This window comes from Astyanax mexicanus, chromosome 14, assembly GCF_023375975.1.
Source record: "Astyanax mexicanus isolate ESR-SI-001 chromosome 14, AstMex3_surface, whole genome shotgun sequence".
Taxonomy (NCBI): Eukaryota; Metazoa; Chordata; class Actinopteri; order Characiformes; family Acestrorhamphidae; genus Astyanax; species Astyanax mexicanus.
In genome coordinates, this window is record NC_064421.1 from 1,040,384 (window position 1) to 1,054,620 (window position 14,237).

The window sequence follows — 14,237 nt, forward strand, 5'->3', positions numbered from 1 at the left end:
TCCTTTTTTATTTTCTTGTCATACTACTATCTACATCACCAGTCAAAAGTTTTAGAACACCCCCATTTAACAATGCCAGAAAAACAAATGAACTGAGAAAATTATGTATAGTTTTAGAATACACAAGAAATAAGCACACAGATGCTGTCTGTTGTAATGGACGCAGGGTCTGAAAGGGTTAAAATATGTTTCTAAAAAATGATAATCACTAAGCGTGAAAAGCACCAATTAAATACCCCCTGTAAACAACAAAATAGCCAAATCCTGAAATAATAGAACCAAATAAATGTTCTGTAAAGCAAAAGCTGTTCATCTACTGTGTAAAACTGTTCTTGAGAAGTGTACACTCTAAAATAGATTTTCCAGTTCTTAAAAAGCAGAACCATTTGATAGGGAACGTTTTAAAATGGTTCTATATAATAAATTATCATTTCACTCTGTTATTAAGAGACAAATAATCCTTTTCAGCAGTTCTCAGACGCATGATGGGTTAAAGCAGTGTACTGTATATCAGACAGGGTGGTCTTAATGTTATGGCTGATTTATGATTTAATAGTGAAAACAGATAAACTGATAACTCTAGAGGTTTGATATCAATTAACATTATTTTTTTTTTTAAGATATACCTTTAGTGAACCTGTGTATAAATATTTGCTAAATAATAAAAAATACAAAAATACTGAATTATTTTTTCTGTTTTGTTTAAACCCAGACACTGTTCTTTATATTATATTGGAATTTGATGGAGAATTGACCAATAGAAATGCTCCAAAATGACTTGTAAATTTAATATATTTTCATTGAAGTACACTAAATTTTTTTTGTTCCGTTATAAAAATTTGATAAATAATGTATAAATAATTAATTAAATCTTAAACACATTTTAAGATAAAGCATTTTAACTTACCTTTGTGTTTAAAACCCACAATAATACAAGTTTTAACAGTTAAAACAGTAAATAATAATAAATATTCCACAGCGTTTTGTCACATAAAAGCCTCTCGTTTATTAATTTATTAATTTAATATTTAATTTCAGAAGATTTTCTGTGTACAGTGTTTTTTTGTAAGCAGTGATACAGAAAAATAAAGGCAAACCTGCGTACAGCAACCAGAAAACAAACAAACAAACAAACAGCACAATTACATTCATTTACACTCAGATACAGAGTACAGGTCTGGTACTGGTATTTAATGGGAATAAAGTTATATTTACCATAAAATACAGCTTATTATACGAGCAGCGCTCCAAAAACACATTAACACATATACAGAATGTGTGTGTGAGTGTGTGAGTGTGAGTGCGTGTGTGTGTACACATATGTGTAGATAAGAGTGTGTGTGAGTGTTAGTGTATGGCTGTGTCCCAATCGGACTCTTACAGCAAGCTGTAATGCATCTTTAAAATGTTTTAGGGTTTTTGTGACCTCACAATGTAGGGAGCATCAGGTGATTTGGGACACAGCCGCAGTGTCTGAGTGTGAATAAGTGTTAGTGTATGGCTGTGTCCCAATCAGACTCTAACAGCAAACTGAAATGCACCTTTTGGATGTTTTTAAGGTTTTTGTGACCTCACAATGTAGGGAGCATCAGGTAATTTGGGACACAGCCGCAGTGTCTGAGTGTGTGTGAGTGTTAGTGTATGGCTGTGTCCTAATCGGACTCTTACAGCAAGGTGTAGTACATCTTTAGGATGTTTTTAAAAAATGTTGTGACCTCCCAATGTAGGATGCAGCAGGTGATTTGGGACACAGCCACAGTGTCTGAATGTAAGTGAGTGTTAATGTATGGCTGTGTCCCAATCAGACTTACAGCAAGCTGTAGTGAATCTTTAGGATGTTTTAGGGTTTTTGGGACCTCACAATGTAGGATGCAGCAGGTGATTTGAGACACAGCCGCAATGTCTGATTGTGAGTGAGTGTTAGTGTACGGCTGTGTCCCAATCGCACTCTTACAGAGAGCTGTAATTCAGCTTTAGGATGCTTTTTAGGGTTTTTGGGACCTCACAACGTAGGGAGCAGCATGTGTTTTGGGACACAGCCGCAGTGTCTGAGTGTGTGTGTGTGTGTGTGTGTGTGTGTATGACTGTCAAATTGTATATGTCAATATAGATTTTTTTCTCAGTACTCTCTTAAAAATGGGTTCTGAAGAGGTTCTTTAGTTAATTTAACTCAATAATAAACTTTCTCAATAAAGGAGAACCTCAAAACGTAGGTTCTTCGTTTTTTTTTAAGTAAAATATCGGTTCTATTTGGATCTAAGAACTATATTTATACCAAAGTAGGGTTCCACGGTTACTAAAAGCCAAATAAATTTCTGGTACTAGATAGAACCATTTTTGCTGAGATTGTACATTTCGAAAAATGATCTCTAGAGTTCTTAGTAAAAGTAAAGGTTCTAGTAAAGGCCAAAAAACACAAACTTATTCTGATTTTTTTTATATTTTAATGCTTTTTCTCTATGATGGAGAGTCGTAATATGACCCAAACTGGGTTCCATGGCTGTTATGAGCCAAAGAACCATTTATTTAGCCAAAATCGTACACAGATCGTTCTCCAAAGTTCCCGTGTTACAGTAAAGGTTCTATATGGAACCATTTCTCTACGATAGAGAATCCTGCTACTACCGGTACATACAAAAAATGTTTTTTTGGTAAGTGTAAATTCTCAAATGGTTTTTCCAGGGTTCTTCAGTACTAGGACCATTCAAAACATATAAATGCTTATTTTCCGTGATGATAAAGAACCTCATTAAGTTCTTGAGATACGTTAAAGGTTCCATATGGAACCATGATAAGGAACCATGTTAAAAGGGTTCTTCTAAAGTACTCTTACGTTATAGAAGTGTTAGAAACACTTTATGCTTACTGATAATTGCAAAATGTGGTTCTACTGTTGTTAAAAGCCAAAAGAACACTAAAATCTACGGTTCTTCCAGGGTTCTTGAGGAACATTAATGGTTCTATACAGTTTGGAACCCAAACTATTTTTAGTTTTTTAATATTATTTTAAATAGATTTATTGTTTTTAACTATGAAGAGCAATAGATATATGTGGTTGTTCTTTAGAGAACCTTTTAATAAGGGTTCCACTAAAGAACCCCAAGAACCCTATTTACTGAGAGTGTATAAATGTATGTGTTTGTATGTGTAAAGGTGTGTGTATGTAAAGGTGTGTGTGTGTTTAAAGGTGTGTGTGTGTGTAAAGCATCAGCACACCGGTCTGGCGGGCGGCACGTGCATCATGGCAGCGCGTGCGCTTTCCGCCGTGTGGCACCTGCTCAGGTGAGCGCTCAGTCCGTGTGCGCTGTAGAGGGAGGGGCAGAACTCCATCGATGCTCCGCCCACTGCCCCGCCCACTGCCCCACCAACCCCGAGCCCCCCACCAACACTCATCCCACCAACTCCGAGCCCCAAGCCTATGTGCCCGCCCCCGTGCCAGAGCGCCCGCTCGTCTACACCTCCACCTCCACCTGCTCCTCCTCCACCCGCACCTGCTGCTCCTCGTGGTGCACCTCCTGCTGCGGAGGCTCGTGGCCGCCCTCCACACAGTCCACAGGTGAACCTCCTCCTCCTCTTGGCCTGCTCAGACCCGTGCGCAGTGGTAGCAGCGGCGGTGGTACCGGCGGAGGTGGGCGTGGTCGTACCTGCAGTCAGGTGCTTCCTCAGGTGTGCATGTGCGTGTGCATGCTCGTGCGCAAACTCAAAGGCGCGGAAGGTCCTGCTGCTGAAGCTGCTGATGCTGCAGTAGCATTCTCTCTCTACATCATCATTCTCCTCCTCTTCATCTTCATCTTCCTCTTCTTCCTCCTCTCCAGGTGGCGCGTGCCCCCTCGCGTGACCCCTCACGTGACGCCTCCTCATCACGCCGCCGCCGCTGCGTGCGTTCTCCTTACCCTCCTCTTCCTCTTTCTCTTGGCGGTTGTCTTTGATGATGATCTGCGTGCGCTGCTGCTGCTGTTGCTGCTGCTGTTCTTTGATGATGATACTGTTGTTGTCGTTTTTGTTGTTGGGATGTTGCTGCGTGTGCTGTTGGGTCTCACGCGGTCTGTGCCAGCGCCGGTGCGATGCCAGGTTGGCAGGGCAGCTGAACACCTTGGAGCACTCCGGGCAGCGGTACTCCACCCGCACGATACGCGAGCACCGGTGCTGCGCCAGCGCGAACGGGTCGGCGTACTCCTCCTTGCACAGCTGGCAGATGAACTCACGCAGAGGGCGTGTACCACCGGAACTCCCACGTCCTGGCGCATGACCCCTGCTGTCCTTCTCCTCGCGCCGCAGGATGGCGAGCCCCAGCACGGGCGAAGTGGACTCCTCCTCCTCCGCGCTCAGGTGAGGCTGGTGCTTGCGTGCCACCCTCGCCGGCTTCTTACGGCTGCGTGCGGCGCCCAGGCGGTCACGCGACTCTGCGTGAGAACCCTGATGGTGAGGATGATGAGAAGAATGATGGGGATGCTGCTGATGCTGCTGCTGTTGGAGAAGCAGAGCGCGCGCCACGGAGCCGGCACTGAGCGGGAATAACTGCTGCTGAGGATGAGAATGAGGAGGAGGAAGATGAGGAGGAAGATGAGGATGAAGAAGGTGAGGAGGATGATGAGGACGGTGAGGCTCGTGCACTTGCTGAACTTGCTCCTCTTCTTGAGCGCGTGACACTATTGGAGCGCACGGACCGTCCTCCGGTGCGCGTGGAGTTGCAGGAGCGCGCGCATTCGGATGCACGGTGGCCGTCTGCCCGTGCGCGTGGTGTTTCTGCTGCTGCTCGTGCGCGTGGTGTTGCTGCTGCTGCTATGGCAAGCCAAATGGGTCAGAATTCGCCTGGGTCTGACGGCGCTTAAAGCGTGCGTAATACTTAAAAAACGCCGTCCAAAACGCCGTGCAGGGCTTACTTTTACGCCTTGGAACAAACGCGAGGCGCCGCCAGGCGTTTAAGAGCGTGTGGCGGCGCCAGGCGCTTACATAACGCCACCACGCGTTTTCATAACGCCTCCAGGCGTTCCATATGCAAAAACGGACAGAATATACATATCCCCTCCTTCTCCAAGCAGTTCAGCCCTCTGACTCTGTCAGGGAACTATATCTCCTGTTAAAATAAAAGCCCCCAAGTGCTTCAAATGTCTGCTGTGTTATTAGATGTGCTAGATTCATGTATTTCTGGCTAAACTGGGCTTTGCAAAATGTAGTCCCTGATTAAAACATAACAAAATGTAATCAAATGTACTTATTTTTTATCAACTGGCCTATTTAGTAATCATGTTTAATTTGTCTGATGCCGCAAGACCTGAGCCAGCCAACACACACACACACACACACACACTCTCTCTCAAAGGCGTTGGGGATTTTAATAAAACGCGCAATACAGAGACCACCACAGCATACAGAATGAATGCATAAATGAAATTAGGAAATCAACCGGACACACAAAATCCAGCAACACATTTAGCAGATCTGTGTAGAGATTCTATACGTTTTAGGGTCACTCTTAAAAAAATAAAAACTGTTCACTATGAGATCGTAATATTCCGAATCATTCAGTATTCAAGGTATTCCTTAATTAAATTGTTTTTGATCATGGTACATCCTTATATTATTTTTTGCTTTCTTACTTTTTAAATAAAAGCCCTTTTTGTATCGCTGCCACTCAAACGGGCAGCGTGGGTCTAAAATGAGCCACATTCATTTTCTAGGCTACTTCAAGTATGGCTGTGTGGTTCTATGATATATTTTAGCAACGCATTAATTCCGTCGTTCAGAATTTAATTGACGAATTTATGAATGAGTGTTTCTTTTGCACAAATCTTCATTTTCATTCTCCTTACACAGGTTTACACACACGGGTCAGACACAACGCACATGAATTTACCATTTCACAGCTCAGCACAGCTCCCTCAGTACTGTTTTACGATAACATCACCTTAGAAAATATTTGATGCCACTAGTGAAAGATAACTGTATATAATATTTGATTAGGATTAGGTTACCATTAGAGTGAGAATATTACCTGTCAGAAAGTTACAAGTACTTATTATTAGATGTTGACATATTCTATTTTAGTTAGCTTAATATACTGTAGTACTTTGTTAGGCCATTTAGCTACAGGGTGTGTTTATAATAATGTTCTTGGTGACAGTAACTGAAATATTTTATTAATTTAAAGAATAAACATTTTTAATAAAATAAATAGTACAGTCTAATATAGGATAATGATAATAATAATAATAATAATAATAATAATAATAACAATAATAAACGTTTTATGTAGAACATTCAAACAAAACATCTGTAAATCTTTTGGATTTTGTAAATAATAGTAGTAGTAATAATAATAATAATAATAATAATAATAACACGCTTTAGCAATTGTGCCCATTTTTACGAGCAGGCGTCCTACAGCGATCATATTTTTCCTGAATCCTAAATAAAAATGCAAAACATATTTATAATGCGTGCAGAGTAGAATATTTTCGCTTTGTTTAAGTGCGCAAACTAAATTTTTCCCGCACTTTATTTACCGCGGTGGTTACGCAAAAAAAAAAAAAAAAACGGTAAAACATTTAATTCAGGGCCGGAGTGGGCCCTTTTTTCAGCCCGGGAGTTTCGTGCCCAAATCCAGCCCATTTTTTCCATGGAGCAGGAATTTGAATAAATAAAACAGCAGCTAGATCTTACAATGCCTTTTTATTACATATAAGTACAAGTATATGTTGGTAAGTTAACAGAACACCCTTCACCTAAACACGTTTAATTCCAATTTAAATCAAATAAAGATTTAAAAGGTAATTAATTTGACTTAAAAGTATATATATATATATATATATATATATATATATATATATATATATATATATATATATATATATATATATATATATCAAAATAACGATATATATCATGATATACCACATTTATATAAATCAATTATAAATAAATTAACAAACACGAAACTGAGGGTATTTAATCTGTAATTTCAGTTCGTTTTAGTTTTTTTTCTTTTAATCACCGTTTTTATTCGTTTCAGTTAATGAGAAGTTTCGTTAACAATAAGACTTGGTTACTTAGCTATATGGTGATTATCATGCAATAGCTTTATATAAAATTAAAATAGTATTAAAAAACAGATGACATCACAGACTATTTCCTGGAGCCCGACCAGCTGAGGAAAGTGATGCGCTCATCTGCGCGTTTGAAGCTCCGCATGCAGGTGGATTAATAGGTGCGCGGCTCGCGGGGATCTGGCGCTAATTCTATTGCTTTGGGGCTGCATGACATTCAGTCTCTCAGTCTGCCAGTCAGACTACAGTGTCAGCATATATCAGGTGCGTTTTCGTACAGGACAAACCATTCAAACATGCGAATGAGATCTCAGCACCTGATTAAAAAAATCACACAGTGTCTGTCTGGCTTAAAATTAGATACAGCTATTATATTATATTATAATTAATAAATAAACATTCATTTAAAAGACCAGGGAAACGTTCTGTATGCTAACAAGCTAGAAGCTAATAAGCTAATAACAACATTTAATAAAAACAGAAAAATAGATGTAAAATAGGAAAATAACCAACTAAACTAAGCTCAAAATGCTAAAAGAAATATAATCTAACGAATTCTAAAAGATCAAAATGAAATAGTGAATCCTCAAAGCAGTAGCTTAAAGACAGAATATAACGCTTTACCAGATTCAAAATCTTAATTCTAATAAACAAGGCATATTTCGCCCTAAATGTTTATTTCCTGAAAGGACATACAGCTAAATAGGCTAGATACTGAAAAGCAGAGATTCTAGGCTTTAAAATAAAAAAAATAATTATTCATAAACACAAAAAGATATTAACTATGACATATTTCTGGCCCGTCGGCGGGCCAGGGCGTGTTAAGAGGTTAATGATGTGTATTGGGCTCTACAAAATAAACTACGCTAAATCGACATTCAAGATTATTTCCATATCTCTGTTTACCGGCTGCAGCTGAAGTCTGTCTTCTGGAAAACAAGTTTGTTAATTTTGCACATTTGGCTGCTTCTTCTTCCATCTTCTTTCTTTTTTTAATCTGGCCTTTTCGGCTCCACCTGGCCTCTTTTTACCCTCCATCACAGTCGTCTGACGCTTTGTGCTATTCTTTTGCTGCATTTAATTTGATCGCTTCAGAAAAGACCACTCGTGGACGCAACCAACTCAAACATTTGGGAGAGGAGAATTCCCTCAGATGGTTAAACCCATCTAATCTACTGCGACGTAGGGGCTGTGTTGTCAGACGAATAGAGAGTGCATACGTAGTTGAATGGCAATGAATGCAAGAATAAGATTAGAGAAGTGAGGGTAAGTGAGGGTTCCGTCCAACCGGCCCAAACTCGCCCCGGCCCATCGGGAATCCTGCCGAATCTCCCGATTAGCCACTCCGGGCTTGTTTAATTAATTTATTAATTCAATATAATAATAATTATATCAATATAATAATAATAATAATAATAATAATAATAATAATAATAATATCAAATTATATTAATAATAATAATAGTAATAATAAAAGTAGGCGAAAGTGTGCGGAATAATAATGATCATAAAAAAATATGTTTTATATATATATATATATATATATATATATATATATATATATATGTGTGTGTGTGTGTGTGTGTGTGTGTGCAGTTTTAAAAAAATCTACAAAATATTCAGAATGCTAACTAAAATAGAATATGTCAACATAATGTCAATATTATTATTATTATTATTATTATTATTATTATTATTATCATTATCCTATATTAGACTGTACTATTTATTTTATTAAAAATGTTTATTCTTTAAATTAATAAAATATTTCAGTTACTGTCACCAAGAACATTATTATAAACACACCCTGTAGCTAAATGGCCTAACAAAGTACTACAGTATATTAAGCTAACTAAAATAGAATATGTCAACATCTAATAATAAGTACTTGTAACTTTCTGACAGGTAATATTCTCACTCTAATGGTAACCTAATCCTAATCAAATATTATATACAGTTATCTTTCACTAGTGGCATCCAATTTTTTCTAAGGTGATGTTATCGTAAAACAGTACTGAGGGAGCTGTGCTGAGCTGTGAAATGGTAAATTCATGTGCGTTGTGTCTGACCCGTGTGTGTAAACCTGTGTAAGGAGAATGAAAATGAAGATTTGTGCAAAAGAAACACTCATTCATAAATTCGTCAATTAAATTCTGAACGACGGAATTAATGCGTTGCTAAAATATATCATAGAACCACACAGCCATACTTGAAGTAGCCTAGAAAATGAATGTGGCTCATTTTAGACCCACGCTGCCCGTTTGAGTGGCAGCGATACAAAAAGGGCTTTTATTTAAAAAGTAAGAAAGCAAAAAATAATATAAGGATGTACCATGATCAAAAACAATTTAATTAAGGAATACCTTGAATACTGAATGATTCGGAATATTACGATCTCATAGTGAACAGTTTTTATTTTTTTAAGAGTGACCCTAAAACGTATAGAATCTCTACACAGATCTGCTAAATGTGTTGCTGGATTTTGTGTGTCCGGTTGATTTCCTAATTTCATTTATGCATTCATTCTGTATGCTGTGGTGGTCTCTGTATTGCGCGTTTTATTAAAATCCCCAACGCCTTTGAGAGAGAGTGTGTGTGTGTGTGTGTGTGTGTGTGTGTGTGTGTGTGTGTGTGTGTGTTGGCTGGCTCAGGTCTTGCGGCATCAGACAAATTAAACATGATTACTAAATAGGCCAGTTGATAAAAAATAAGTACATTTGATTACATTTTGTTATGTTTTAATCAGGGACTACATTTTGCAAAGCCCAGTTTAGCCAGAAATACATGAATCTAGCACATCTAATAACACAGCAGACATTTGAAGCACTTGGGGGCTTTTATTTTAACAGGAGATATAGTTCCCTGACAGAGTCAGAGGGCTGAACTGCTTGGAGAAGGAGGGGATATGTATATTCTGTCCGTTTTTGCATATGGAACGCCTGGAGGCGTTATGAAAACGCGTGGTGGCGTTATGTAAGCGCCTGGCGCCGCCACACGCTCTTAAACGCCTGGCGGCGCCTCGCGTTTGTTCCAAGGCGTAAAAGTAAGCCCTGCACGGCGTTTTGGACGGCGTTTTTTAAGTATTACGCACGCTTTAAGCGCCGTCAGACCCAGGCGAATTCTGACCCATTTGGCTTGCCATACTGCTGCTGCTGCTGCTGCTCGTCCTCGCGCGCTCTGTACGCGGCCCCGTAAGGCGCGCGCCTGCTCCTCTTCACCAGAAAGCCGCGCGGCATCTCGAGCTCCGCGCGCGCACGACGTGGATTAGAGTAGATGAAAGTAAGTAATAGTGATGAAGCGCGTGCTGCCGGTGCTCTCAGTTCGCGCGCCGCGCGCGTATGCATGTGTATGTTTATCCTGCAGGGTTTAAGGGTTTTATCCGCCGCCCTCAGCGAATCAGAGGGGAGTGGGCGGGGCTACGCTAATAAGCTCGTCCCGGTGCTTGAGCCAGCTTCAGCACCAGCCTCGCGAGCCAAGGATGCTTATTCTGATATATCAATAAAAAACACTATAAATATCATTAAAATCATTAAAATTACTTGTGGTTTCTGAGGCTGGTAACTCTGATGAACTTATTCTGCACAACAGAGGAAACTCTTACTCTTCCTTTCTTGTGGCGGTCCTGATGAGTGCCAGTTTTATCATTACCATCATTCATTTTAGTAAGTTAAGTAGTTCTCACCGTAATATAGATTAAGACATTGTAATTTTGAAAGTTTTCTATTGTTTTTGAGAGACAGTTTGTGTGGTCAGATTATGTAGTATATGTAGTATGTACTTGTTTATCATTCAGCAACGACAATATATACATATATAAATAGCTAATAAAATTGTAGAATAACATAATTATAATAAAATAAAAACATAAAAGTAATTCTAAAATTATACATCTTTAAATTATGGTAAAACTAATGAATGACCAACAGTACTGTATATGACAAACTAAGAAAAGCTAAAATTTATAAATATGAATATAAAAAAATAGATTGCTTATATGAATAATATTTATATATATATTGATAATATTAAAAATAAATATGCACTTTTTGTGTAATTAATTAATTAATATAATTTTATTTTTACTTTAGTTTTAGCAAAAACAAAATCTTCAATATATTATTAAAACAATGTAGAAAATGTACAGTAAAAATAATTATTTAACAATTAATTACTAAGAATGTTTTAAATTATTAATTTGATTATTAATCCTTGTATTTATTGAACTTCGATTAATTTACACTTCATTATAGTTTATTTTAATAAATGAAATGTAATATGTATAATAAGAGATAAATCAGTTTTTTTATTGATAACATATAATTATTAATTATGAATATTTTTCATGTGTTTATAAATAACTTGAAAAAGAATGCATTATAACATTTAAATTAAAAAGATCTAAAATAATAATCATCTTATAATTATTATTTATTTAGCAAATATCTTAAATTAATATTTTATTTTTATAATAACTTACGTTAATTACATGATGTTTATTGTTTATTGAAACGAGTGGCCAGAAATAATCATAATCTTGAATGTCACATAATTTATTCTGTACATATTTATAACTTAATCCACATAATAATAAAAATAATAATCATTATTTCTATTAGTATTCTTATAATTACTATTATAGTGTTTATTATATACAAACAAATCAGCTTTTTTCTGCCTCGTTTATCTGCAGCAGCTCCAGCCCTCAGGCACACACACATACACACACACACACACACACATGCATGCACACACACTAGATTACATTATATAATATGTTTTATATTAAATTATGGTCTAATATTGTATTATATTATGTTATAATGAGGTTAAATGTCAGTTTGTATCTGATTGTAATATTTATGTGCAAATTTAAGAACACACAGACACACACACACACACACACACACAGACACACACCTTTATCTGAGTGTGTGTGTGTGTGTGTGTGTGTTTTAGTTTTATAGCTCTGATAAGATCAGCTATTTATTTTAATTAACATGGAGGCTCCTCAGAACAAAAAGTAGGCACCTTTTCCTCTTGACCATGAAAAACGTTTTGATGAAACTGGCACTCATCAGGACTGCCCCAGAAAAGGAAGAGTTTTACATTTTACATGTATACATATTTATAGCAGAAGTTAATTAAGCAAAACTAGAAGTTTTATCCAAATGAATGTGATTGAAATATATGTTTTGTTTTATAAAATAACACAAAATTGTCATATCAATACTGTAGAAGTATATTATTACAGATATCAGACTGTTTTCATATTGGTGTCTATTGTGATATATTTGAACTTTTGTGTAATAACGTGAAATATCGATTTTTTTATCGACCCGCTCCCAAATTAACTTTTACTTATTTTACAAATTACTTCTTCATTGCGCTATTATCTATTAAATAGGGTTAATAAACCTGCAGTGAAGAATTTTGGTTGGAAAATTGTGTGAAACTGAAACTCTAATTCCTGGTATTTGGTTATTTAGGAGTATTTTGTCTTCAAATCGTATTTGAGACACTTTTACCTGCTATATGAACGTAACCTTACAGCCACTCTAATGGACACTTTTATGAAGCACTTCTTTAGGTACTCCTGTAGACGCTTTAGAACAGGGGTGTTCAAACTACGGCTGCGGGACATTTGCGGCCCGTTTCCTTTTTTGGAGCGGCCCGCGAGGTATTTTAGAAATAGAATGAAAGTTGTCCCGCTGTTAAGCAGGTTTTTATAATGTGAGATTCAAAGTTTGAACGCTAGGTGTCAGAAACGGACCAAAGAGTCTAAAAGCGGAGAGAGTGTGCATTACTAGCGCAGAAAAAAACGGGCCAAAGAGTCTAAAAGTTTTAGCGCGGATAAAAACGGGCCAAAGAGTCTAAAAGCGGAGAGGGTGCACATTTCTAGAGCAGAAAAACAGGCCAAAGAGTCTAAAAGTTGCCGTAATTAAGGAGTTTAATATTAAGAGACATCATGAAATTAAACATAAATTTGAAAAATCTTAGTTTACACAACACTGTCAAAGATAGATAAAGATAACAAGTCAAGTAAAATGGTGTGTAAATGAAATAATCAGGAAAATGTATTATTTAAAGTGGTATATTTCATTATTTGCTTTATTACAGAGTCTGTGGCCCGTGACTTCAAATACATTTCTCCTTCTGGCCCCCAACAAAAAAAGTTTGGACACCCCTGATTTAGTGGGAAGTGTGTGATGTATTATTATAAACATTCTTACAGGAACTCTTACAGACTTAAGGACCGGCTCTGATTCTGTTGCATTTTGTCGCCCTTTGCAGGACACCGAGGGGAAATGCAGCTCATTCAGAAAAACCAGCAGAGCTGAATCTGTACATTCTCATTTATTCTACAATTAAAAAAACAGATAGATAAACAGACAGACAGGTTAATAGACAGCAAGACAGATTAATAAATTAACAGATAAATATACATACAGATAACCACAGATAGACAGGTACATAGATTAACAGACAGGTACATAGAGAGACAGACAGACAGGCAAACAGAAAGATAAACCACTAGACAGACAGATAAGCAGGTATATAGATAAAAAGAGAGACAGACATATATACAAACAGACGGATATATAGACTTTGCCAAAATAACATATAGATAGATAGACAGTAGAAAAGCAGATGAATAGAGAGAAAGAGAGACAGACAGATAAACCACTAAATATACAGTGACACACAGAGACAGGTAGATGGAAAGACAGACAGATAGGTGAATAGACAAACAAATAGATAGGAAGAGGGGAGCAGACAGAATATGATTATAGTAAACAGACAGACAAAGTAGAGAGACAGACTGGGAGTCAGACAGATACATTAACAGACACAGACAGGTATATAGATAGAAAGAGAGACAGATAGACATACACACAGACAGATACATGAACACACAGAAAGATAGACTGACAAATAGAGAGATAAGCAGACACACAGATAGACATGCAGACAGACAAATAAACAAACAGGCAAATAGACAGACAGACCAATAGAAATAGAAAGGCAGATGAACAGAGAGAAAGACAGACAGACATGAAAACAGATAGAACAACAGATAGATAGACAGGCAAAGTTAAATGGGCAGACAGATAGGGAGGAGGAGAGACAGAAGAATATGATTATACAAAACAGACAGACAAAATAGGCAGGTAGACAGTCAAACAGGGAGGC

At 37.4% G+C, this 14,237-nt stretch overlaps 1 protein-coding gene across 1 annotated transcript; it reads right to left on the minus strand.

Annotated features, from left to right (window-relative positions):
• Nucleotides 1-1,007: 1,007 nt before the first annotated feature.
• LOC111190956 (insulinoma-associated protein 2) lies at nucleotides 1,008-10,704 on the minus strand. Its single transcript, XM_049464251.1, has 3 exons — nucleotides 10,191-10,704; nucleotides 8,223-8,235; nucleotides 1,008-4,782 (listed from the first exon to the last, which is right to left on the minus strand). Exons 1-3 carry the CDS (start codon nucleotides 10,388-10,390, stop codon nucleotides 3,208-3,210), a joined length of 1,788 nt encoding a protein of 595 aa, XP_049320208.1. The 5' UTR covers nucleotides 10,391-10,704; the 3' UTR covers nucleotides 1,008-3,207.
• Nucleotides 10,705-14,237: the final 3,533 nt, after the last annotated feature.

Bases quoted from the DNA above. Each gene is read 5' to 3' on its own strand.
- LOC111190956 (XM_049464251.1), bottom strand. From the start codon at position 10,390: ATGCATACGCGCGCGGCGCGCGAACTGAGAGCACCGGCAGCACGCGCT.